The 25,518-nt window shown below is 56.0% G+C and overlaps 7 protein-coding genes across 7 annotated transcripts; 3 read left to right on the forward strand and 4 right to left on the reverse strand.

Moving 5' to 3' along the window:
* Positions 1-5,558: 5,558 nt before the first annotated feature.
* Positions 5,559-6,256, forward strand: N7462_004969 (uncharacterized protein; the record flags this gene model as incomplete). Its single annotated transcript, XM_057076694.1, has 3 exons — positions 5,559-5,635; positions 5,738-5,827; positions 5,983-6,256. The coding sequence occupies 3 exons, from the start codon at positions 5,559-5,561 to the stop codon at positions 6,254-6,256; spliced, it is 441 nt and encodes a 146-aa protein (XP_056936199.1).
* A 5,126-nt stretch (positions 6,257-11,382) lies between these two features.
* N7462_004970 (C2H2-type zinc finger protein) lies at positions 11,383-13,963 on the forward strand (the record flags this gene model as incomplete). Its single annotated transcript, XM_057076695.1, has 4 exons — positions 11,383-11,518; positions 11,671-12,022; positions 12,066-13,733; positions 13,822-13,963. The coding sequence occupies 4 exons, from the start codon at positions 11,383-11,385 to the stop codon at positions 13,961-13,963; spliced, it is 2,298 nt and encodes a 765-aa protein (XP_056936200.1).
* A 1,307-nt stretch (positions 13,964-15,270) lies between these two features.
* Positions 15,271-16,195, reverse strand: N7462_004971 (uracil phosphoribosyltransferase; the record flags this gene model as incomplete). The annotated part of the gene is made up of 3 exons (XM_057076696.1): positions 15,271-15,707; positions 15,832-15,931; positions 16,010-16,195. The coding sequence occupies 3 exons, from the start codon at positions 16,193-16,195 to the stop codon at positions 15,271-15,273; spliced, it is 723 nt and encodes a 240-aa protein (XP_056936201.1).
* A 650-nt stretch (positions 16,196-16,845) lies between these two features.
* N7462_004972 (FluC/FEX family fluoride channel) lies at positions 16,846-18,153 on the forward strand (the record flags this gene model as incomplete). Its single annotated transcript, XM_057076697.1, has 1 exon — positions 16,846-18,153. One exon carries the CDS (start codon positions 16,846-16,848, stop codon positions 18,151-18,153), a length of 1,308 nt encoding a protein of 435 aa, XP_056936202.1.
* A 443-nt stretch (positions 18,154-18,596) lies between these two features.
* Positions 18,597-18,992, reverse strand: N7462_004973 (uncharacterized protein; the record flags this gene model as incomplete). The annotated part of the gene is made up of 1 exon (XM_057076698.1): positions 18,597-18,992. One exon carries the CDS (start codon positions 18,990-18,992, stop codon positions 18,597-18,599), a length of 396 nt encoding a protein of 131 aa, XP_056936203.1.
* Positions 18,993-20,429: 1,437 nt separating this feature from the next.
* On the reverse strand, positions 20,430-20,780 carry N7462_004974 (uncharacterized protein; the record flags this gene model as incomplete). Its single annotated transcript, XM_057076699.1, has 1 exon — positions 20,430-20,780. The coding sequence occupies one exon, from the start codon at positions 20,778-20,780 to the stop codon at positions 20,430-20,432; it is 351 nt and encodes a 116-aa protein (XP_056936204.1).
* A 2,374-nt stretch (positions 20,781-23,154) lies between these two features.
* Positions 23,155-24,876, reverse strand: N7462_004975 (putative DNA-directed RNA polymerase III RPC4; the record flags this gene model as incomplete). The annotated part of the gene is made up of 1 exon (XM_057076700.1): positions 23,155-24,876. The coding sequence occupies one exon, from the start codon at positions 24,874-24,876 to the stop codon at positions 23,155-23,157; it is 1,722 nt and encodes a 573-aa protein (XP_056936205.1).
* Between the last annotated feature and the right edge of the window lie 642 nt (positions 24,877-25,518).

Consider the following 25,518-nt stretch of genomic DNA (forward strand, 5'->3'; position numbering starts at 1 on the left):
TGTTGAGCCTGACCGAGGAGAATATCAGAGGATGAACGTAGATCTCCATCCGTTTCCAGGGAGAAGGAGGGAGGGAGTCTGGGAGAGGGGGGACGAATGAGACGATCAAAGCGCCTGCTCTGTTGAGGTTGAGCGTCGCGGAGTGTCCTTGAGGCCTGAGGCCGGAGTCCGGCGTTCTGGTCTGTATGGCTTGTATGGCTTGTATGGCGGTATAGTGGTATGGTCGTACGGCGGTATGGGCCCGTACTCGTGTCAAAAACACCCAGAGCGGGCATCTCATGACCTTGGCCAATCATACAAGGCGTGGAGAATCCAACCGTCAGAGGCTGGTAATAGATTACATGCGGTGACATCGGGGTACAGTGAGAATCGGGGAATCGGGTCTGGTCTACGGTAGACGATCCAGGCCTTGCTGTCCCGTATTCGCGTACCGTAAACTGGATACAACGAGGCTCCGGAGCTCCTGACAATCAAGAACCCAATTAATCAATAGTTCGCCCTTTTCGTCCATTTCTCTCCTTCTCTTCCCCGGAACGATCAATCATCGACACTTTGTCAAGCGTGAGATCGACAAGATTCCTCCAATAGGCACCGAGCATAAGTAAAACAGCCCACGGCGAACACCCGAAGGAGCAGTTCTTCATCCTTCATCCTGCCTGCAGGTGGTCCTTCTGAACTGACATCTACCTGCTACCCAATGACAAACCAAGGACCGCAGAGCCGTTATCCACTTGTCTGACGGGTACCACCGCAGGTACCAACCGTACGGAGGACAACACCAGGCAGGTTTCCTCGTCACCCTCGACTCCTCTGTACTCCATTCGCGGAAAGCTCCCATTATTCCCTTCGATCGGCCGTGGCACGTTCGCGCGCTCACTACGGACTTTGGAGTATACTGATCATGACATGGGAAATTCAGCTCTGACGGCCCAGGTGTGACGGCTTCTCTTTGCTTGCCCGGTTACCGTCATGTGCCCCCCTCCCCCACGCCCAGGCAACCCGGGGGAGGGGTTGATCAAGTCGGTGCGCGGGCATTTTTGTGATCATACCATTTGATCATACGTCCTTGTATGCTCTATCACAACTCCAAAGCCATGAAACAGAACCAAAAATTCAGACCCGAAAGGCGTATGTGCGTGTTTCTTACGCCGGGTTTCATTTCGCGACAAGACCGCGTCCCGGGTGGACCAGCCGCGGCTCCCGCTGATGTGACACCGGTGTGGGCACGTCGCGCGTGAACTTTCTTCGATCTCGCCGCCAGTTGTGATCCAATAAGATATTTAAAGTGCGATACTTCGTCCTGGATGATCCGTATTTCAATTGAACCAATCGAACTACTTGATGGGCGGCCTGGGGAGTCGAGGATTTCAGGGACAATCCCGGCCCACGACGCGGCAAGAGACCTTACCACTACCCCCGGAGTATCGATGGTGGTTGGGGTTGACGAGCAGACTGACGCGATGCAGCGGCGTGGACCACTCGGGGCGTTTTCCAAATCTCTTGGCCTCCTGGTTCCTGCAATTCCTGTTCTTCTCAAGACATCCAATTACACAGGCAGTAACCCGCATAACAGCAGGCCAGAAGAGAGTGTGAAACCCCACCCCCGAGTATGACTGCAGATGGCCCCTCTACACATCCCTGTCCAGCCCGTGGACGGGTCATTGGCAGAATCTCGGATAATATTCTCACGATCCCCCTGTTCCAGTTCCAAACAACGGTCTTGAATCGTGGTCTTTGTTGTTATTGCCTTTAATCGTTTTGAGTTTCTAGTTATGTTTTCCCTGCCTGCAACAATAGCCAATCGCACCATGAAAACAGCGCAGGGTTATGGAGTAAAAAGGGGGGAGGGGAAGCTCCCACCCAGCACCAGAACCATTCTAGAAGGCCCAGTGATTGCACATTCCCCATGTGGCTTGCCTAGCTTCCGCTCCAGGCCGAGCCTCGGGGGCGAGCTTATGAATGCATGGGAGCTGCTGACGTTCCTACCGTTGACAGTGGCTGCAGACGCAGATGAGACCACGCGGCGAAGGCACCAAGGGCGTCGGAAGCGCAGTGGCGGTGCCCATTGTCCGACCGGCCATTGTCTCTTGAACTCGACCATGTTGGGGGGGCTCGTGCTTCGAATCCTGGTCTGCAATATGAACCGGCGCGATGCGACGTGGTAATCAGGCCATTGCTCGGGCTCTTGCTCGATGACATCGATCTAGGCGTACGCGGAAAAAACAAAAGTATGCATGTATGCCCTGTAGTCAGAGAACGTCACCAGCGGTAGCATATATGGATATAGTATTAGAAGTAATAACAGTATTAGAATACATCTTAGAATACATCCCATATACCCCGTCTTGTGTCGTGACGGTAACATGTACGGAGAACTCCGTAAGACAGATGCGATACGACTAAGAAGCCAGGCTGATATTGGGGAGTCGGCATTTCACTTCCGGGCCTCTCGGGAACAGGGGAAGAAAAAAACGATGATTCAATTGAGTTTTGGTTTACTTCGGAGGTTCTTCCAAGTTGACTCGCCCGCGCGACCTACAGTATAACTTCGACAAGCCTCCAATCTCCGAAAACCTAGTTTTGCCCCATGTCCATCCTGCATATGCCTCCCATCCTGCCGTTGGGAAGGAGCACTCTGCGTAATGATGACGGTGACTGAGGCCAAACCTCCTCCTGCAAACGTTCCACTCTATGCAAAACCGTTTGGGTACCCAGCAACGAGGAAAGAGTCTGGCGAACCCGACGGAGGGGGACCAGCTCCACCCATGTGGGCGGGGCCAGTTAGCCCTCGTGGGAATCCTTTAGCCTACGCGATTGGAGACGGGCGCCGGCTGCGAGTCCGCGGAGAAAGCAGCAGGGGAAGGACGACAGCTAATCACCGTCTAGGGGATATCTAGAAGTTCTGGATGGGTGGGATTGGGAGGCGAGTTCTTGAAAACCACCATAGTGCCTGTAGATCAGCGAGATGATCGCTCTTGCCAGGGAACGGAGAGTTTGGGTTTATTGGAATTGGGGCATGTGAACGCGACGGGAGCTCAAGTTCAATAGAACGGAACTCTCTGTTGGAGCTAGAGCTCATGGGTGAGCTCATAGTTCGGGTTCAGCATGTGGGAGGTGTCTTGACTTGCAATTGATTGAATGTTGGCTTGATGCTGGTTCTTGAACTGGCTAAGGCCCATTCTCGGCACCTTGAAGTATATCAATTGCTGGAACCGTATAGTGCTTCCACAACAATGCCTGCTCAAACTCCGTACGTGTAAGATGCCAAGCTCCTGAACATTCCATCGCATGCTATCTCTTATACAGTGAACATGCAGCGATTGGCTATAGGAAATTGAGGTTGAATTAAACGGTTGTTGGATGGTGTCCAGATCCATGGAACTGGTGATGTTCCACACCGACCGCCCGTGGGACTCTAGGTCGAGGATCTGGTCCCATATTTGAACATGTATCCGTATGTGTAGATCCACGGGGCAGGTGATCCCGTCGGAGATGTGCTCTCATGGAGGAGACTTTCCGATTCACGAAGGCGAGGAATACCTATATAGGCTATGTGGGTATGTTCTCTGCACGGTTCGAAAGTATGTATATACATATATGTACACATTACCTATGAATTCGATTACAATAGACCCGAGATATATTCTGACAGGATCGAATTGAACCGAGCATGCAATTTGACCAAATCAATGCAGACGATGATGAGATATATATATTCTCTTTTCTTTGAAGCCGGAATTCAAATTCTTCTCTACAAGCATCTATAAGAATATAGTCATTGAGTATGACAGATGAAACTCGATACATAGGCCATTCATTTATCTTTTTTTCAATATACTGTCTCGAGCGACCAACGTCCCTTCCACATGCCTTGTACGGAGCGTCCGTGGCTCTTCTCCATACTACAGCAATCGACAGATTCGATTATCTCGAGATACACTTACCGAGGAAGACATAATAGACCCCGCCATAGAGTCCATATATGCCATCTTCAACTAAGAAACCACATAAGAATTGCCCATGAACGACGTAGTACCTCAGTAACAGCCAGACGGAAGCCCACGAGCGACCATCAGCCTCGCCCGAGGTCCCGACGCAGGAACAAGTGAACGGGGAGCGGAGACAGAATCCTGCCAGTGGCTTCCAATCATCGAGGGTCCGGGGCGGACTGGACCAGCGTGCCGGGACGATGATCAGGATCATCGCCCAGCCCCCTTTTTCTTGCGTTTCCTCTTTTTCAGTTCCTTTGATGGCGGCGTCTTCGATTCTGCGATCCCAAAAAACGGTATCCGGTATCGACGGGCCTCGTGTCGCTCGTCTCAAACCCTCACCTCTCCACCCAGTCCCCACCCACACCTCATCCCCGTTCTCATCCTTCGCATCCTCCTCGACCTTCTCTCTCCCTTCTGCCCCCCCCACTCGCTGACTCCGTTTAGCCCGCCAGCTCCTCAAGAACCCACTCTCACTCCCAAACAAATCCTAGTCAAACGCCCCCCTCCCCCCTCCCTCTACCACTTAAACAAAACCCTCGACAACCGGTGTCAGACGTTGAACCTCACGAAGCTTTCCTAGCAACGCCGTCCGCCCCTCCCTCCTCCAAACAGCCCAGGCTACGAAGTCCAGTTGGCTACCAAACACCCCCACCTCCTTCGAGAAAATTCGGCGGTCCGACTCCCCCGGCGCGGGGCGTTTGGAACAGATGGAAACATCGCAGCCGCCCCTCTCCTCCCTTTCATGGTGGAAAGCTAATAATTCACCATCGGCAATGGCCACTGGAGCCCCCGTCTTCCAATGACGATGCGAACGGACCGGAGCCTCCGGTGCTCCCGACTGCAGCTGCCCGCTCGATCCCGTATATCCCCTGCATCGGATGAAGAAGGGGGCGGTCCTCGATTTATTTTCCATTCCGTATTCCCGTATTGGAGGAGTCGTGTTTACATACCGGAGTTGGAGGCTTTGGCGCGGACGCGCTTTGGGGGTAGGGGCTGGAGTAGTCCCCCCTACACAGTCTATAGGCCTATAGTTTTGTAGTCTTACTATGTCTCAAGCCCGTACGTATCTATATGGCGCAGATATCACACAGCCCTTGGGTGAACTAGTGCAATTGGGTCCGATGTGTTGAGGCTTATCTGCGCTGGTCTCCGTTCTTCATCAGGTCTCGGGAATCAGAAGAAGAAAGGAGAGTGTATAAGACACGGGACGCGAGGGAACGGACAAAGTCGCGAACCAAGATCTGGGCCGAGATCGCGGGAGCGAACCACGGGTGGCCCTTCCCCAGATGGTCCAGTCTACCGTCCTCCAAAAGGGAGTATACTCCGTCCACGAAACCGGGTTGGAGGTGAAGGCGAACACTCCAAAGAGGAATTGATTTTCGAGAATTCACATAGTGCGTAGCATTTTCAATAGACCCTGTGAGATGAGCTTTGAATTTGGAGAAGGCCCCCCCCCAAGGGCTGCTCCCAACGGGGGAGGGGGAAACTGTGGGTATCTACAGACTGAACTATCGGTGTGCAGAGTGGCCGGTTGTGTATGTCTCTCAAGGTCCATCTTGAAATTCAATGGTGCTCCGGGACGCTGTTCCCGAGCTGAGGACAGGGCCTCTGTTTGTCGCGGGACGGCACATAGGGCAAACCGGGTGGGTTATGGAAGCTATAGCGCGGTGGTCCTGCCAAGTATGAACGGAGGATGCCGGACGAAAGGGCCTGGGGCCCATCGAAGATGAAACAGGTGAGATCAGAGTTCGCGACTTCAAGGAGCTTCCAGAGCAACCGGGGGCCTACGAAGGGGGGGGGGAGAATGCCACCCACCCACGATTCGGTGCACACCCGTACGTAAGGGAGCCCTCGTTCACTGGTGGAAACGCTCGCTCATCTCGGAGGTCTTACTCTTCCCAGACCCAGCCCTTAGCGAAACTGTAAAGAGATAGCGCGCACAATGGATCTTCAAAGGTGGCGAAAATTTCAAAATTCAAACCGTCCAAAGGGCCCGCTTCATCAACGCCTTCTTTCACTGGCGTCCCACCCGCACGCGGGGAGGAGGGGGAAAAGATCGTTGCGCCAGAGAGCAGTCACTAGCCGGTGTGACCGTGTATATTGGCGGTGAAGCACAGATGAGCAGAAGCGAGTCCGTCGCCGACGATGCGACGGCGCGATATATACCCTCACCGACATCTGGCCAGGCACGATGGCCCAGCCCGTGGTCGGTCAAAATTCCAGACCGGCCTGGTGTCGGTGGAGCGCACAAGGCGCTCTCTTAGCCTAGGCCCCAAGGAAAGTTGTCGGGACGATAGGCGTGTCGACCCTCCACCCCCAGCCAAGCCCTCGACTGCCGGTGGCCCTTAGCTCAGGGGCCGGCGCCGGGGAAGCTGTTCCTGAGAATTCTTGCCACGGCACTGGTGAGGCGTGGTGGAGTCGGACGGGGAGCTGCACTGGCGGGGAGGGGCTTGATTCGTAACTGGGCTGATAGTGCTCGATCCCTTTTGCAGATCCATTCATTGGGCCGCCCTGAGACCTGTGGGTGATGGTCAGTTTGGGGAGGAGGGGGGGGGGAAGGACGATTCGGACCTGGCGTCCTGATCCTGATAGTGTTACGTATTGACCACCATGGAATGGAATGGGAGCGGAGAATGGGTTTCCTCCTGTCCCCTCCCCCGCCAAAGGGATTGGGAATGGTGGATCGGCTTTGAATATTGGACTCCATCCCCCATCGATCTACTGAACGATGAAAGGAAGGGAGGAGGAGGGGGAGGGGGATCAACTTGGTCGTTGGGACATGCAAGGACGCGAGAGGCCGTGGGCGGTGAAGTCACCGCTCTCGCCTGCGCCGCGTCGTCATTTTTCGAGGTTCCTGCTTGGGTCGAGAACGTTAGGAACGGGGACGGTCCGCTGCATCGGAAAGTGGATCGAGGAAATCCTGGCTCCAAAGGTCCCAAATCAGAGTCCTTCTCCTGCTTTGCTGACGTCCGGAACCATCGCTAGTCTCTTCGTTGAGAGGCTCGCTCCTCGCTAGAAGAGGCACCCTGGTTCACCGCTCATACTTTCGTGCTCCGTCTTCCGTTGAGAGCATCCAGGGCAGAGAGAAGGTTCGAAGATTCGAGGCTCGGCTGCAGGAACCTCGGGGGATTTGCTTTGCCTTGCCGCTGCTTCATCCCAGGTGCCAGGTGAGACCTATCGGTATGATGTGCCGGATGTGCTTTTGTCTCGTCAATCCCAGATGATTCAGCGTCCCTGCGATGGGATACAAGCCCCATTCTACCTATCGCAGATGGACAGCGTGAATCTGATAGGTACTTTGGGACCTCCGGACCTCCGGCCAGCTCCCTTTCCGCAAACTCGATAGACCAGCATCAAGGGATCGACCCCTGCTGAGCCGTCCGGGACTGAACCCACTCGACTATCCAATCCCCTCCCCACTCCGGTGGAGCGCGTCGCCAGACGCGTTTCCCAAGTAACCGCGTCGACCCTCTCCGCGTCCTGGATCTTCGGGCTTCAATGCTGCCGTGCCCCACGGAGGGGCATGCCAGGAATTCGCCAATCCTACCATTCCGACGCGCTGGATCTCGTACTTTCGCCATTCTCTTTGCGACGCTCCATGGCCGTGTTCTGTGCCTTTTTGCGGTGTATCCGGTGCCAGCTCACTTTTTTTTTTTTCTCCTTGGGACCCCCCCCTTTCGTGACTTCCGGAGTGGACCCCGAGAAGTCCACGCGTTGCCGATAGAGAGAATGGGAAAGACACGGGATCCTCACGCTTCGCTAGTTCAGACTCCGACAGGGACTCGATATGTATGCTGTTTGATCCAGACTGGGAAGGGAGGAATCGGATCCAGGATTCCCAGGGAGGGGCGGATCACTACATCCCGTCCCATCGACGGAGTCTTCTATCCTGCATGTCTGTCCCGCACGACGTGGACGGAGTGGACGGAGTGGACGAAGTACTCTCTATCCGGAGTACAGAAAGTACAGAATACACAATACAGAATACAGAATACAGATAGATATGTACACCAGATATCCGAACGCACCCTGTCTAGCCCTCGAGAGACACAGAATGGACCCCCAATCGCAGGCAAACTTGCCCAGAACAAGAAAGAGTAGGTCCGCATCAGATGATGGTATCGCGAATCCAGCCCCGATTCGCATCGCCCATGCAGATCACCCTGCAGCCAGGCAGCTGATGTCGCGAGGCCCTCTGCATGGTCCCGGTTGGACGTCCCATCTGTACAGACAACAGGGCTGTCGCGCTGTGGCCACGATTGCTTTCCTACGTAACACGGCCCATGATGATAATTTTTTGGGGGCTGCCGTGGGACCGGTTGTCAGGTCGCGACCACCCTTGGCCCCCCCACTGACTCGTGACATGGCAGACGAACGCCATGAGCGTGGCACAGTCGAAACCGCCACAGAGCGGGGCCTTCTTCTGCTTCTCCCCTCCTCCCTAGCCCGGGCCTGAGCAGCAAAGATGCAGGTTCTGGACCAGTCAGGCTGACGGGTTGGTTCCCCCCCCCCTCTCCCTCCGGCCAGGTCCCTCGTCCCTCACCCTGGAGGTCTGTTTAAGGGGGAGAGCCCGACCTATCGATTTAAGGGGTGCCTACACTCCCGCTGGACGGGGGAGCTGAGACGCCCAACGGTGGCTGTGGCGCTGGGGTCAGACACTTGTCGCCCCTCCCTCTCATCAGACTGATCAAGGTCGAGATCCGATGTATATCGTTTTGAGGCGAGGAGGGGGTGGAGGGGGTGGATAGGTCCACGAACTACGTCAAGACGGCTCGCGGTGGTACGATGGGGGGGTTTTGTTGACAATACAGGGATCGACCCTCCCACCGACACGCATCGATGATTTCACCGAGCCGATCGAGGTCGAGCCTTTCCTTCTTCGTGGGGCTGCTTCATTGGAGAGTGGGATCGAACCAGTTCACGCCGTTCTGCTGCCTTCCGCAGGACAAAGGACAACGGAGTCTGTTCATACTGACTCCATTCGTCCGTCGGTTGGGCATAGGATCTTTCTCCCTTGAGCTTCTGGTATAGACATCCCAATTTTACGATCTCCACCTAATGGCGGTGACATCGTCGGCCGCCATGCTCGATGCGCACAGTCGTTGAATCCTCCGTGGGTGGTCTAGTTGATTGGCGACTCCATCTCATGGGACTTTGCTCCCGCCATAGTCGCGATTCCTTTCCCTCCCTCACTTCCCGGAGTTCGACGGTCGGCTCCGGGCTCCTCTCGTCCAATCATGGCCCTGGCGGGGTCTCATCCCTGCCTCATTCCCAACCTGCCCGAGGGCCCGGGGTCTGAGTCGGAACTGTGTCACGATGCAACCTCCTCCCCGATCCGCCCGAGGGAGCCAATCTGGGATCCTGTCGATCCTCGCGGGCCAGGAGGAGACGGCGGCGCTGGGCCGATCAGGAGGGTATGCTTGGTTCTCCTGACAGGCTGAAGAGGGGTAGCGGAGGCGCGACCGCGAACCATGGTTGCGACCGGACGACAATGGCGGGGTAATTCAAGATCTTAGGGGAATATATGCATTGAGAGATCGCGTATGATGGGTTTATGTACCGTCTATTAGGGCTGGGGTGGGATGGGATGGATACTTGATGTATAGATGTATAGATGATGTATAAAACAAGATTGATAGAATGTTCCCTATTCGATCGATCGCGTCGAATGTATCACGTACGACCGCGCGAGAGACACGTAAAAGCGGGACCAGGTCAGAATCCTGCGCGACAGAGGACACTGTTTACTGTCGACGGGGGACATTGTCGTCCCCTCCAACGCGAGCATGGAGAAAGGGGGCTTAGGGGGGGGGGGGGGAGAGGGGCGCTCGATATCGCTGTTGTCGGACTTGGGCTGATCCACTGGAAGCTGGTCTGCCACGATCGAACTCGCCTCACATGCCAGCCACAATCCTCCGGCCCTGACGAGACCCGTTGCTCCCTTGATCCTTTTTGGCTGGTTTCTTTTCTTTTCTTTATTTCTCTTTCGGGGGTTGTCGAGTTGGGGATCTTCCTATTTTCTTATTTTCTTATTTCGTTTCTTCTTTCCATTTGGGCGCTTTTAACTTTTTCTATTTTCTAATTTCATTAATTTTTTTTCATTAATTTTATTTTTCTCCCTTTGTCTCCTGTATTCAGGTCGGCGTTGCGTTTGATCTATGCCGGGCTCTCCTGTCTCGGGATTCGGAATACTGCATTTTTTTTTGGCTGTCTTTGCTTTTTGATGTTTGTTTTTGTTTGATGTCGTTTGCCATGGACCTCACGGTCATTGCCTGGACTCCACGAGGGGCATCGAGGGGGGCCAGGGACTCCCCCTCGCGGTGGACAATGGTCAGGGTCTCATTCTATCTGCCCCTCTAGACCTCGTCCGTGGCCGTTGCTTCGGCTGCGACTATCAACATCCATTAGGCTATCGGGTGGTCCTTCGGGCGCGTCCCGGTGGACATCCAGTTGCACATCCAGTAGGAAGGCGTAGAAGATAGCGGCTGACTAGGAAGGGAACAACCGTCCGGTCCCGACGTGATGGAAAGGGAGTCCAAAAGGACGCCATGTGGGCACCGCCTAATTTTCGATCGGGACGGTGATTTGCGTCCTGGCATTATTACGACGTGTCGATTCTGTACGGTAAAAGGGGGGCACAACAGTCACGGCCAGTGGGAAGGGCGGGAGTGGGCATAGGAACTGAAAGTGCGTGGCCGGAACGAGGGACAGGAGGGGTGGACAGCGAAAGAGGGGGGGGCTGGGGACTCGCAGGGCCGTTCGACAGCTGCCCAGCGCGGCTTCGACTGGCTCCCACTCGGTCAATCCGGTTCTTCACTGAAGTCCCCCCCCCTCTCGCTCCAGTCCCGCCCTCGCCCCTCGTAGTCCTCGTAGTAAGCGATGCTTGGGCCCACGCCCTCTCCCCCTCCCTTCGCTCACTCACTTTCGGCCCTGCGGTCTGTCCTGCCCCCCCCCCCCCCAAAACTCGTTCCTAAATTCCTCTTTTCTCCTCATCCACACTTCCCCCCCTCTTCTTTTCTTCTCTTCCCCTCCCACTTCAACACCTTATCTTCCCTCCCCTCCCCCTCCTCCCCCCCTCCTTTCGCGGTGCTTTAACACTCATCCGCCATTCTTTTCCATTCATTTTTCTCCTTATCTTGAACCTTGGTCTTTGTCACCGTCCGGGCTGGACTCCCACTTTCGCCGCTGACCACCCCCCTCTCGACTCCCAAACCCCCCTCCTCGACCTTTTCCACCCGATTCCCCACCCACAAGGAATGATCAGACTTCCCAACGAACTTCTGTCGTCGACACGCCTCCAAAACCGGTGCGAGCTCACCCAAGGGACCATACCCTCGTCCATTTCGCGCCTCGCCTGAGACCGAGTCGATCCGGCCGATCATCCACCCTTATGGCTCCTTCAGCTCCCGGAACCGCCAGCAACTCGCCGGCCAAGAAGACCTCAGCTCCCGAAAAGAAGTACAAGTGTCAATTTTGCAATCGCGCCTTCAGCCGCAGTGAACACCGCAGCCGACATGAACGCTCTCGTAAGTCTGCCCAATGCGCGGGTCATACCGATGCCTCATCCCCTTCCCCTTCCCCTCCAGTATTTCCACTGCGTGAAAGCCACGAAATAGAATTGGAAACGGACACATCGAAAGAGAGATCGCAGAAAGAAGGCTAACCGAAAATCATGTAGACACCAAGGAACGGCCCTTCAAGTGTTTGAAATGTCGGAGTACCTTCGTTCGTCGTGACCTTCTCCTGCGTCACGACCGAACGGTCCACGCCAAAGATGGCGGTATCCCCCTGGTGGCAGAAGGTCGCCGACGCGGTGGCAACGGAGGGGTTCAAAAATCCACTCCCGCACCCCCCTCCAAGCCCTCAATCACGATCGATCCGGCGACCCTGGAGCAGATCGAGGCAAGCAGTGATGGTATGGTCGACCTTGAAACAGCAGCCATGTTGATGACAGATTTCCAACATAAGGCTGCAGCAGCGGTGACGGGCCAGGCCTCCGAGCGATCTGAGTCTCTTTCCCCGGGACGCGGGTCCTTCGAGCCCTACCTGTCGGGCAACGCCACTTTGCCCCAGATGCCCTGGGACACGCTTGTGTCCCCCGCCGATTCCGGCTCGATGCCCCCCCTTGGTCGATCGCCATGGCCCCGTCGGAGACGTCCTCCTGTCCAACTCGCTGCCCATGTCCGGCAATTCAACCCCGAATGCCTTGTCCCCGTATCCCTCAATGACCGGACCCGTCAGTCCCGTCAACTACCGTCGGTCCCCGGGACCCAGCCAGGCATTAACCCTTCCCAAGGCCCCTCAATTGGCGGATGAGATGGAGCGCAACCTGGTGCTCGAACGGGTGCAGGCCGCAGACAGTCTAGGCGCGCTGCCAGACAACTTCCAGATCCCGGGTCTGTTGGCCCTGAACCGGTACCTGTCTACGTACTTTAACTTGTACCACCCTCACTTGCCCTTCCTCCACCAGCAGTCCTTCAATCCGGCGTCCGCCCCGACCCCGCTTCTGCTGGCAGTTCTGTCGATCGGTGCTCTGTACACCTTCGAGCGCGACCACGCTTTCATGCTCCATGTGGGCTCCAAGGTGCTGGTGAACCAGTTCCTGCAGCACAAGGAAAACTTCGACTCTCGCAAGTGTCCCTTGTGGTTGATGCAAAGCACTTTGCTCAACATGGTCTTCGAGAGCTGGAGCGGCGATCCCAAGGGCTTGGAGTGGACTTGCTCCATCAAGAGTCTTCTAGCCAACATGGTTGCCGGCAACCGGTACCAGCTCAAGGTCCGTACCGAGGCCCGCCAAAGCCCGCAGCCATCGCGTGAAGAGTGGATCGAGGACGAGTCGTGCCGCCGTACCTACTTCGCCGTGTACATCTTTTTCGGCATGTTGACGTTGACTTTCAACCATACGCCGGCAATGAGCTTCGACGAGTTCGATAACCTGGAGCTTCCGTCATCGGAGTCTCTCTGGAACTTGGACGCCACTGATGAGGAGAGCTGGCGCCGGAGCGTTGCTTCCGCCAGCACCATGACCGTTCGCGAAGCTCACGACTTCCTGTTCCAGGGCGAGCAGACTCGCTACAGCGCCTTTGCCACTCGCGTGCTCATCAACGCTCTGTTCTTGCAGGTGTGGAACCACAAGCGCAGCTTCGAGGCGCTGCAAGACGTGGTGACCGAGTACAAGCTCCGCTTGGCCCTTGAGACCTGGGAGAGCTCCCTGGAGGTGTGCGAGCCCGAGACCATTGTGGTTCCCCTCAGCACCCCTCAGAAGGGTCACCCCCTCATCTTCAATTCGATGGCGGTCTACCGCAACACGCGCGCTCGCCTGGAAGTTGACCTGAAGTCCATCCAGGAGGCCATGCGCTATCATTCCTCCTATGAGGTTGCTGCCGCTATGACCGTTGCTCGCGAGAAGGTCAAGCGCTCGCAGGAGATGAACAAGGTTGTCCAGCAGTGCTTTGAATGCATCGAGATTGCCGCCATTCAGGGCATCAACTGGGTGGCCAAGACCTCCGCCACCAACTGGAGTGTCGAGCACCCGCTCTGCGGTCTGGATCTGATGGTCATCCTAAGTCTCTGGCTCTACCGCCTGGAACATGACGATGAGCCCGCGACTGAGGCAGAATTGGCCATCTACAACAAGGTGCGCAACCTGTTTGATGATGATGCTATCGACGCCTTTGGCAAACTCAGCTCTACCGTCGCCCGTGTTTGGGGTAATATCCTTGACGGCGTGGTTGTCTGGGGGTAAGTTTTTTTTTTTTTTTTGTTTTTGCTCCCTCTTCGGATCTCCGGCTGGTTTCTTTAGACCTTCTTTGCTAACATCTAATCACAGCATCACCAAGTTGATGGGCGAGTCATTCAAGCTGCACTCCCAGGCCCTTGTCGGCTACGAAGACTCTCTTCGCGTCGCCAAGGATCAGCCGATCCACGCCGTGCCCACAAAGTCGCTTGCCAGCGTCGGCACGGCTTATTAATTGTCGACCACTTTCCTTGACTACAACCGTCTATTTTTTTCACTTCTTTCTATCGGTCACCTTCGACTCCTTCGGGTTTCTCGTTTTTCTTACTCTCATTATCTGGACGCTTTCATTGGGACACATGGGAAATATCAGGAATGTTTAATGCCAGTGGGCTAGGCGGGGTGTTTTTGGCTTTTGGAAATACCTCTTCGCCGTCGCGACGCTCGTGTGGTGATTCCTGACTTTTTCTGCTTTATTCTGGGTTGCATCGTCTGTTTTCTTTCCTTTTCTCTTTCCTCCCGATTCTGCTTTTGCACCAGGGAGTCCGGTGTGGTGTTCTTTGCGCTTTTTTTGGGCTATCCCCTCTTCGACACCTGGCTGGTCCTGTGTGTTCTTCTCGCACTCGATGGAGTTCTCTTTATCATCTTGTCTTGCGCTTGCGGACCTCTAGCCCCTAATAGTGCCCTCCGTCCACCATCGTCTTTGATCTTTTGATACCTTTTGCTCGTTTTCCCATTTATCATTTCTCATCCTGATATCGTTTCGCGTGTTGTGTCTTTGTGCTTGATCTTGCGTCGTGTTTACTCGCCGTCTCTACTTCGTGTGGCCGACATTGGGAGGCGGAAAGGGAGAAATATCCTTTTTCTCTCTCCTTTTGCCTCTCGAATTTGGCCGCTTGTATTTGATGTTTAATTGCATGTTTGATCTGCGTGTGTTATGCCCCCGCCTCTACTCTTGCCATTTGCTTGTTTTTTTTTTGGTTTGATTTACGTGTCTCGATTTGATTTTATTTTTTCTCCTCTCAGCATTCTGGTTCGCGCATTTTGTCTTCGCTTGCACATGTTTATTTGATGGCCCTTTTTTTTTCTTTTTATTTTACCTACTTTTCCATGTACTATACGTAATCGATGAATACAATATCTTGGCGGGGACAAACTTGACTTCTTCCCTCTGTAGTTCCAGTGTGGTAGTGCTTGTGCCGGACGTCGTGTTGAATGCCTTCTGCTCCCCGAGCATAACTGAAAACTGCATATTTGCTCCTCTATACTTGACGTATCTCTCCCGTCCTCTCTCGCAGCTGTGAATCAACTATCAATCTCTCTGTATCCATCACAGTTCCCCTGCCCCTTCCCGGCGTCCCCCCTCTTCACATTGATCCAAGCGAGTCCAGGTCTTCAGTCAAGTTTTCTTCATATATGTATGCTCTCTACTTTACCCAACCCTCCTAAAGTGTAACCCTGAAGAAAAAAAAAAGACGAAGAAATAAAACCCAGAAGCTATCATTCATCCGAAATATACCAAAGCCCCTCTCAAGCCCCTTTCTACTTCCCAATCGCCACAAACAACCGATCCCCAATATCCCCAAGCCCCGGCACGATCATGCCCCGCTCATTGACTTCGCCATCCACGCCCCCAACCCAAATCTGCACGCCCCCCTCCCAACACGCTGCCACACGCTCCACCCCCGTCCGCGACCCCAACACGCTGATCACCAGGACGCGGTCCACGCCCCAGTCACGCAGCGTCTGGATCGCCGCGTCGGCGGTCGCCCCCGTCGCGATGACTGGGTCTAGGAGCACGGCCAGCGAGGCCGCGGCCGTGTTGGTCGTGGCGGAGAGGGAGGCGGGCGAGGCGGGCGAGAGTGCGGATTGGTGAAAGGGGAGGTTGTTGTAGTACTCGACGGGCTGGAGGGTGGTGCTCTCGCGGAAGAGCCCGAGGTGGTAGATTGGGACGGCAGTCGGGAGGAGTGCGTTGATGGCTGGGGGGTGTGGGTGTTAGATGGTGATTGTGTAGACTTGTGGTAGGTTGGAGCATTTGAGTTGGAAGGAGAGAGGGACAGAGAGAGAGAGAGAGAGAGAGAGAGAAAGAGAGAAAGAGAGTACCGTCTACCATGCCCAGGCCGGATCGGAGGATCGGGACGAGGGCCAGGTCCGCGGGAGTGATGCCTTGCGTGTCGTAGTCGACGCCGAGCGGGGTGCGGTCCTGTGTGGGGGAGAGGGGGGTGGTTCAGCAGGGTGGGGGGTTGAGGAGGGAAGAGACGGGGGCTGGCAGGGGAGGTACCGTGCCGGTCTTGGTGGTTTGGAGGCCGGTGGCGAAGGCCTCGACGCCCAGAATGGAGGTGATCTCTTCAACAAGGGCTCTTGTCTCACGAGGGGTGGTGTGTTCCGAGCGAAGCTGGGAGAGCTTGGCTTGCAAGCAGGGATGGGAGGAGACGTGGACGTTGGCGGGGAGGGGTGGGAGGGACATAATGGGAAGAGGGGAGAGGGGGAGTGATTGAGAGAGGAGGGGGAGAGCAAGAGAGGCAAATATAGAGGTCTAGAAAGCTGAAAGCTGAAAGCCGAGAAGAATGAGAATGGATGAGATCGTGAACCAGGCTGTTGGAGCGGGGGAAGAAGCGGTGTTCTTATCTGGTGACTTTTAACCTTATCACTTTGGTTTCCCCCGCTCAACAGTCCTGCAGCCGCTGGTCGGAGCTTAAGATAGTCTGGACGTGCAATGATTGATGGAAAGGGGCCGACTCCGTCAGATCTGAGGATCTGGAGTCGGTTTCGAGATTAGTTGGGTCTTGAAGATCTATGGCAGAGTATTTCCCCTGACGCGGCATTCCTGCTGAACAAGATAGACGATCTTCCCACCATGAGCAACCGGATCACCAGCTAAGAGTAATCGCCATGAATCCATATATTCAGTCCTCATATAGACGACATACTCTATACGCGTCGTGCAAAGGCGCCTCTATACTGCCATATCGCCGAGGCGTTGTTGACGATCTTAGATCGCTATCGCATTCTTATCGGCTCCACCGCAAACCCACTTTTTTTTGGATTCCACTTTAGCCTCCCCCAAACTCCAACCTCACCTCACCTGGCGTCTCCCTTCCTGTTCCCGCTCGCCCTATGGCGTACCACACATCCACGGATATTGTGGGGAGCAATCCCGCCTGTCTCGAGGACCCCGAAAAAGATGGCGACTTCGCATTGTCCGAGACTCGCGCGCCGCAACCAGTCTGTGCGGACCCATCCCAACGACAGCTTTGGGACACCGCGGAGCTCCCTGCAGAAGCCACCGCGCCAGCCACCACACCAGCACCTATAACGACCTCTCCCTCACGTTCCCCTACAGTCAGCCTCTCCAAACATGCGACCCAGTTCTATACGATCTCCTACCTCATCCTCTTCGCTCTCCTCGGCACCCTCGCCCGCCTCGGCCTCCAAGCCCTCACCTACTACAGCGGCGCGCCCGTCGTCACTGGTGTCCTCTGGGCCAACGTCACCGGCTGTCTGATCATGGGCTTCCTCGTCGAAGACAAGAACCTCTTCCGCGAAGAATGGGGCGCCAGACCACCCTCCCCACCACCCCCAAAACACTCCGCCGAGGCCGCTACCCTCGCCAAGAACCACAAGGCCGTCAAGAAGACCATCCCGCTCTACATCGGCCTGACCACCGGCTTCTGCGGCTGCTGCACCAGCTTCTCCAGCTTCATGCGCGACGTCTTCCTGGCCCTCGCCAATGCCCTGCCCGACCCCTCCCTCCCCGCGGGTACGGCCATCGCTTCCCGCAACGGCGGCCACAGCTTCATGGCCCTCGTCGCCATCATCATCCTCACCGTCTCCCTCAGCCTCTCCGCCCTCCTAGTCGGCGCTCACCTCGCCCTCGGCCTCGCCCGCTTCACCCCCACCGTGCCCTTCGCCTTCACGCGCCGCGTCGTCGATCCGTTCGTCGCGGCCCTCGCCTGGGGCTGCTGGCTCGGCGCCGTGTTCCTCGCCATTTGGCCGCCCGATCGCGGCGCGGACCGTGAGACGTGGCGCGGGCGCGCGGTGTTCGCGCTCGTCTTCGCGCCGCTGGGCTGTCTGTTGCGATTCTTCGTGTCGCTGCGCTGGAACGCGCGCGTGCCCGCGTTCCCGCTGGGCACCTTCGCGGTCAACGTCTTCGGCACGCTGATCGAGGGCATGTGCTACGACCTACAGCATGTCGCCGGTCTGGGCGGCCTGGTCGGCTGTCAGGTGCTGCAAGGGGTCATGGATGGGTTCTGCGGGAGCACGACGACGGTCAGCACGTGGGTGGCCGAGTTGAACGGCCTCTCGAGGCGGCGCCATGCATACGTGTATGGCGGCGTGAGCGTGGGCGTCGGGTTGGCGGTGTTGGTTGTCGTGATGGGGTCGTTGCTGTGGACGCGCGGGTTTGCGGATCCTGTGTGTGGGTGAGAGCGATGCAGGAAGAAAGAAACCACGCAAGAAAGTAAGACAGAAAAGAAGCCTCGCGGATATATTGGTTCTACGTGTGGATCTGGGATCTGGGATCTGTACGGTACATGATATGTAAAACTTATGATGTAAACTTTTAGCCTATACCCTATCTAATGAATAATGATCACTATATAATAACTATACAAGACTCCGAGGCGTGGACAGTCGTATGCACTCAAATGCTCGTACAGCTCTGTGCCCTAACTCCCAAAAAAGAAGAAATCCCTGGTATCATAAATCCAAAAAAAAAAAAAAAAAAAAAAAAAACACTACCTCGCAACGCCGGACGTACCCCCTTCGTCCTCGATCGTCCACACACACACATACACACTACGCCATTCCTCAATTCTCAATCGCCTATCCCTCAAGCTAACAATTAACTCTCCTCCCCCTTCCTTCGATCACAGAATTCCTCCACCCCGCTGCACTGGTAACTCCGCCCGATCCCCCACCCTCTTCTCAAAAACGCGTGAGCGGCCCTCCGTCCTCATCGGGCCAAAGTCCGGCCCGGCATGGACCAAGCTCCGCGACGCCGCATGAGCGTGGAACGCCTTGCGGCGGGCGAGATCTTGGGCAAGGGCACGGCGCTGGACGGCTGGAGGTGGGGAGAAGGAGAGGAGGGGGTTCGGGTTAGCCATTTCATTTGCAAGGGACGGGCTGCAGGAGGGGGAAGACGTACAGCGCCAGATCAGCGAGTATACACCCATGGTGACGGCGCAGGCGCCGAGGAAGCCGAACATGATGCCCAGCTCGCGGCCCAGCGAGGATGCCGGTGTGTAAGGTGGGTACTGGGTCATCGCTGGGCGGGGATGGAGGGTCGGAATTCGGAATTGTCTGTTATTTTGGTGGGGGGAGAGGAGAGGAGAGGTAGGATTCTGAGAACGGGGCTGAGGTATGAAGATCGGGTTCTGGTTATGGAGATATAATGGGTTCCTTGGTCTCTTCTTCTGGTCTGGGATGGATGGAAGGATGGATGATTCCGTCGATCTGTACAAACCCCGGCGGATGCCAAGTCAGTGTAGAGGGGCTTTGGGAGGGGAGGGAGGGGGAAGGATTGGAGTTGATGCCGTTGAGCGAGAGGGTTGGCGGGGCGGAGTCACAGTTTCAGCCCCGGTGGACAAGGTTTAGATCTGCAAGATGATGTTGTGGGATGCAGAAGCTTGGGGGCCGAGCAGGGCTTGGGGATGGCGGTCTGTGCCGATGTTTGTCCGAGAAGGTTGGACGGGGAATTGCGCGGGAGAGAGAGGAAGAGACTGGGGCTGGCAGGTGGCAGTTGGATGTGAAGGTAAGAGGCAGATGGAGCAGAGAGAGAGAGAGAGAGAGAGAGGAAACGGTCAGGTTGGATTCGCCCACAAGTCCAGGATCGAGGAGATCGACACTCGCAAATCGAGCCGATCCAGTACGGCACCAATCCCCGCAATTTGGGGGCTTGAAGACAGAACGGAAGGGGAAAAAACACAGAAGTAAGGTATATCATCGATTGGGATCTCTGGTATATACACACATTAAATATCAAAAAAAGGAATTCCCATCAATCGCCCCTGGTCAACAAGTTCTAGTCAACAAATCGTCTTGTTCCAGATAGTAGTCGTTCCCATTTCTGTACATGGGCTTCCAGGAACCGAATAGAAAACCCCTGCTGGGTATCATGTACAACATGCAAGCTCTATACTCCCCCGCCAGGGCTCGCGCGCACCGTCTGTCCAAAGACCAGACCAGACGGGGTGGACCGCGGGCAGGGGATATGCAAAGACGGTGCTCGAAAACGAATCAATCCTCATGGGCCCGGGACAAATGAGGCACAAGAAGGGTAATCGGAAGAAGATGAGCAAAGAGAGAAAAAAAAAAAAAAAAAAAAAAAGGTCACAATAAAAGGTAACGCAGACCGTCCCGGGCCATGGATGCAGAGAAAAAAAAATAATAAGTAGAGGAAGAAATATGAGGGAACTCGGTAGAGGTCCAAAAAAAATCGCTGAAGATCGCACACAACAATCGCAGTATTGGTCGAGAAGAGAAAATATTAGGCGCACCGGATTAAGAGGTCGAGGGGCGCAAGGAAGGGCGTGAAGGGCGAGAGAAGTTACATGTCCACGGGAGAGGGTAAAATAAGGACACGCCAAAAAGAAGAGGTAGGTATTCAGGATTGCAGGTCGGATCAAAGGTTCAGTCGGGGGGCGCGTGTTCACATATCGGGTCGGAGAAACGGAGGCGAATCGATGAAGTCGATCGCACATTCAGAAGGCACGTTTGATGAAGCGGGTCACCCCAGCATGACGGCCGCCAGAGCGGTACAGGTCAAACCAATTGCCATGCCAATCCACGGCGTCTGGCCCAGACTGCCTTCGCTGCTGACCTGAAGAACATGTCGCGCACCGCGTTTCGCCAGGGTGGACGACTCGGCCGGGTCCACGGGGAGTGGGTTGCGCGGGACCATGTCCGGTATTGATGCGGCGGGGGGAACGGTGTGCAAGCGGGTTCGAGTTCGAGGGCAGGTTTGCGACCACGCGGTCGAGACTGGCGAGAGGGACGGGGTCGGCCAGCACCATGGCGGGTGCCAGAGCGGCGAGCAAGTAGGATGGCTTCATGATTTGAATGCGAGATCAGAAGCCAGAGTGGGAGGCCGTGGTGAGCGTGGACCAGGTCTGTTTATTTTTATTTTATTTTATTTTTGCAGGTCGTTGGGAGGCACCTTGAGTCGAGTGCGCGCGAAACAAGCAACGCCAAGGGCTCAAGGGTGTCGTGCGGGTCGTGAGTGGATGAGAAGTAGTTGGCGAGGCAACAAGGTGCGGCGAGGCGGGGGACGCGACAGGTGCAGAGAGCGCGAGGAGAGGAGAGGGAGGAGAGGGAGGAGAGAGAGGAAAGAGAGGAAGAAAGGTTGGAAGGTGGAAGGTGGAAGTTGCAAGTTAGAGAGTGGAGAGGGGGAGGAGGGTCGAGGGTCGCGAGTGGATGGCGGTTTGCAGCCAAAAAAAAAAAAAAAAAAAAAAAAGGGTGGAAGGGGGAGAAAATAGGGGGCCGAAAGACTAATGAGCTGCACCCGCACCAGCACCAACCACCACCGAGCCGCACGTTTCCCGGAGCGCCACGTCAGGGGGAGTCTCGCAATTCAATATTCAGCATGCGGTCGAGGGCGAGGGCGAGGACTCGCAGGGGTGAAGTTCTTCGTTCTTCGTTCTTCGTTCTTCGTTCTTCGTTTTTCGGTTTTCGGTTTTCGAGTTGGTCCGGCTGGTTTCGCCAGATGCGAGTCCCAAAAACATGGACAGGAACCACTGAAGCAACTCAGGGCGGGCCGGGTTCATTGGACGAGCCACGGGTCGAGGCAGTCAGGGACTCGCGGTGGAGACACTTTATATTTGGCGCGACGTCCATTGGCGCTGGCCGGGCTTGGCGCGCCCCTCGACGCGGCCCCGCGCGGTCCAGGCCAATGATCGTGCGCTGCCTATCACTTTCCTTGCTTTGCGGGCGTGGGATGCACTAGATGAAGTCACAGCACGTCAGTCGAGAACCTCGAGCTGGCTCGAATCTCCCACCCGCCCCGAGATAGAGCGATGGACCCGTATACAGGACCTATGCAACCCACGCAACCCGTGCAACCCATGCAACCTATCGAAGCGACAGAGTCCACAGAACCGACAGAACCTACGGAACCAACAGAGCCTGCATCGACGGAACTATTGAGCACGCCACAAGGGGTCAAGCCCCCGCGGAATCACATCATATCGGCAGCCATCGTCCAATAGTGCCTGGCCCTCGCCTGCCAGTCATCGAACGATTCTCCCGCCTCCGGACAGGACGCAGGTACTCTCCTATCCTCTCCTGTCCTCTCCTGTCCTCTCCTGTCCTCTCCGATCCTCTCCTCCTACTCTCCAAACCCAACCCACCCCAACCCACCCCAACCCGGCATCCTCAGCCGTTTCAAATAGTCGTGTCTTGGCGGTTTCCGATATATTTGAGATGGGCGGAATCCTCAGGACGGAGTGCGGGTAGCGCCCACAACCCCCGTTGCAGATCATTGAAAGCGACGATCGAAGCTGCTTTTAGGGCCTGCAAGTGGTGAGACGCCCAAGGCGTCGGACCCTAGTTTTGCAGGCTGCCATCTCCTGATGTCGCCCGGCAGCTTCGCCCCAAGTCACCGCGACCCCCGTCCGGAACTCCATCCACCACGGCAGATTATAATAGGTCCTCGCGGCGAGCGCGGACGCGAGTCGAATGGCTTTGGACTGGATTCATTTATGAGCTGGGGATTTGATCTTGATAGTCTATATCAGGACGGATATATTATATATATATATATATATATCTCCGAGTCCGAGGTTCTTATGGCCCTCCTATCGTCGTAGATAATTACCTGATCGACGGGGAGCCCGTGAGGTGGTTCCTCGTTCTTGAATGTCGAATACAACTAGTACCAGCACATTATCTCCGCCGTCTCTATTCTAGTTCGTCCCAGTTGTGGTGATATCAAACAAGCAGTGCATACAAATTGGGGAGTTGAATGGCCCCTCGCACATCTCCTCCGCCAGGGGTAACATCTAGAAACCAATCCGCAAGGAGCCGTGATGGATATACAAGCGCATCTCGAACAGGGATCAAAAAGGCTGGTCGTTCCCGGTATGGATGGTAACCCCCTGAGCCCACCACCACGCAAAGACAACTACATCAGTGACCAAGGAACAGCTTCGTTTTGGTAATTGAGATTGATAGAAATCAGACCCGGATCTTGTTTGAATGGGCTATCCATTTTCGTATCTACAATTGCAAACCTCAAGCTCAACTCAAAGCTCAACAAGACTCCGGGGATTGGGGGAAGGAAGAAGGGTTACAGAACAAAAGAAAGAGAACAAAAATAAAAAAGTAAAAAGGGAATGAAGACACAAAAGCCCTTATGTTAACATTAACACCCGTAGACCTAGAAACGCCCCCTTTAAAACAGAGAAATCTAATGAGCCATGCCCCAAGCCATCACAGCATCTGGTCCCAGTTCGGCATCACTGTGAACTTCCCGCAGAGTTCGCCCATCGACCAGACCCGCTGCTCGTCCTCCTTCGGTGCCCGGCCTTCCACCTCCGGCTCGGGGCTTGACACGATCAGGGCCTCCTGTACAAAGTCCACTGTGGTCGCCCGGTCTAACTCGAAGCTGATGCCGCCCCAGTCCAGCGTCACCCGCCCGGACTTGTGTACGTTGAGCTTGCCCACCCGACCGGCCGGCAGGGCCCAGTCCGTCGCCGCTGTGATGACCTTCGGTGTTTCGGGCGGGCCGTCGAGGTCGTGAACGTTGTCTTCGGGCTTGACCTCGCCTGGGGAGGGGGAGGGGTTTCGTTCGGCAGGGGTAGTGGTGGTGGTGTTGGTGGTAGCAGTAGACCCGGAAAGCGTAAGATTGGGGGTCATCGGGGGAAATTGCATGAGGAAAAGTTGGCCCAGAAGCTTCTGGTTGGTATTATCTTCTTCTTCTTGCTGCTCGGCATCGCCATCGTTATCGGTCTTTTCGACCGCCGCTTCGGGCTCGCCCTCGGTCGTGGGCTGGACATCCGGATCGGCGTCGACGGTGCCCTTCTCGCCCACTGGCTCTTGCTCTTCTTCATAGGAAAGCAGGTTGCGGACGTGATCCAGGTCCTCCAGGTGTCGGTCATACTCGTCAATTTCCTCCTTCGTCCGCAGCAGCTCGCGCGGGTCTCGCGCAGGAACGACCTCGGGTGACGCCGACTCCACCATTTCGACGTCGGCGTCCTTCTGCTGAGGACTCGGCAGCTTCCGGCGCACGCGGACCTTCTGCGTCGGCAAGAACCCATCATCATCGTGCGGTACCACATCCACCATAGGGGTGTCGTCGTCGACCGGCTCTGCCTTCACGCGCGGCTCCGCCTGTGCTGCCTCTGCAGCCTTCTGCTGCGCTGCCTCTGCGGCCTTAGCTTTCTCTTTCTCCTGACGAATCTCCGCAGACTTGTTGGAGCTCGACTCCATATTGACGCTGACGACCCGCTCCTCATGTTCAAGACGAAGCACCCGCACCGGCCGCAAGCCTTCCCGCGACCGGATAGGCATCTTGCCCTTGATATCACGACTCTCCTCGTCGTCCTCGTCGTCGCCCAGCTCGATATTATCAATCGCAATGCGCACCATCGAGCTATCCTCATCCGAGTCGTCGTCAAATCCATGGCTACCGCTCTCTCCATCCCGCATCATCATCCGTCCGGCCGTCGATGACCCGCCACGCCCACCACGCTTCGCACCGCCGAGTCCAGACCCGAACGGCCCATGTGCGCCCATCATCCCAGCCGGCCCGCCGCGGCCTCGGAACGCGCCTCGCCCACCTCGCCCGCCGCGCCCGCGCTTGATCGCCGCGGCCTCGCGCAGCCGCTCGCTATTCCGCTCCTCCTCGAGCTTCCGCATGGCCTCACGCTCAGCCTCGCTGCGGCGCACCACCGCCTTGGGCTTGTACTTCATCGGCACAGGCTTGGCAGGCTCACCGGCTAGTGCAGAGGGCGGCCGCGCCGCGGAGGGGGTGATGCTGCCCGGGGCTCGGCGGGTTTTGAGGGACTGCAGGCGTTGCGCGGGGGGCCGGCCCGGACCCGGACCTGGCGTGGCGCTCTGCGGGGTGGAAGCAGCGCCGGCCGCTGGTGTAGATTCAGAGTCATTGGGTTGCCGGGGCGCGGTAGTCCGCCGGGGAGCTGCTTTGGGGGGCATGGCTGAGCTTTTTGAGGTACGCGGGCAAGACGCCGTTGGCGTCCCGCGATTTTCAGTGGGCAGAAGTAGAAGAGGCCGTGGAAAGCTCCGTACGGGGTCACTGTGATCCTGGTACTAATGTCGTAGTGAGCTGGAGGTGTTGAGCAGCGGCTGGTAGGTGCAAGAATAAAGAAAGGTACAGAGTAGATGTGCAATGACTGTAGCAAAAAAGTTACGCTCATCTTTGATTCAAAAATACTGCGGGGCCTTTCTGCCGCCACCGACCGCCGTCGAGATCACGTGATTTGAACTCTGCTGGTGGCGCAGGATTCGAAGGAGGAGCTATTTTGTGCTGCCGGTTTTGACAAGAAGATAGGATTTTAAAATAGGTAAAACTTCAGTTGATTCCCAAACTGCTCGTGAGAAACGGAAAACAAAAAAACCCATAGCGTCTTATACAGCTTGTGCCAGTCCCATTGCCCGCCTCCACCCTGGTACCACCGGAAGTATATATTTCCCACTACATCCTGGCGCGGCAGTGCCTCCACCAATGCCATCCACGCACAAAAACAGGAGGCAAAAAAAAAACAACCGACAGGAAAAAAGACAGATAGGGGACCAGTAGCATTGAGTCTGAAAGAGTGAATGGAAAATGACAAGAGA

The sequence above is a fragment of the Penicillium macrosclerotiorum genome, assembly GCF_028827735.1.
Source record: "Penicillium macrosclerotiorum strain IBT 26536 chromosome Unknown utg000003l_segment0_segment0, whole genome shotgun sequence".
Lineage (NCBI taxonomy): Eukaryota > Fungi > Ascomycota > Eurotiomycetes > Eurotiales > Aspergillaceae > Penicillium > Penicillium macrosclerotiorum.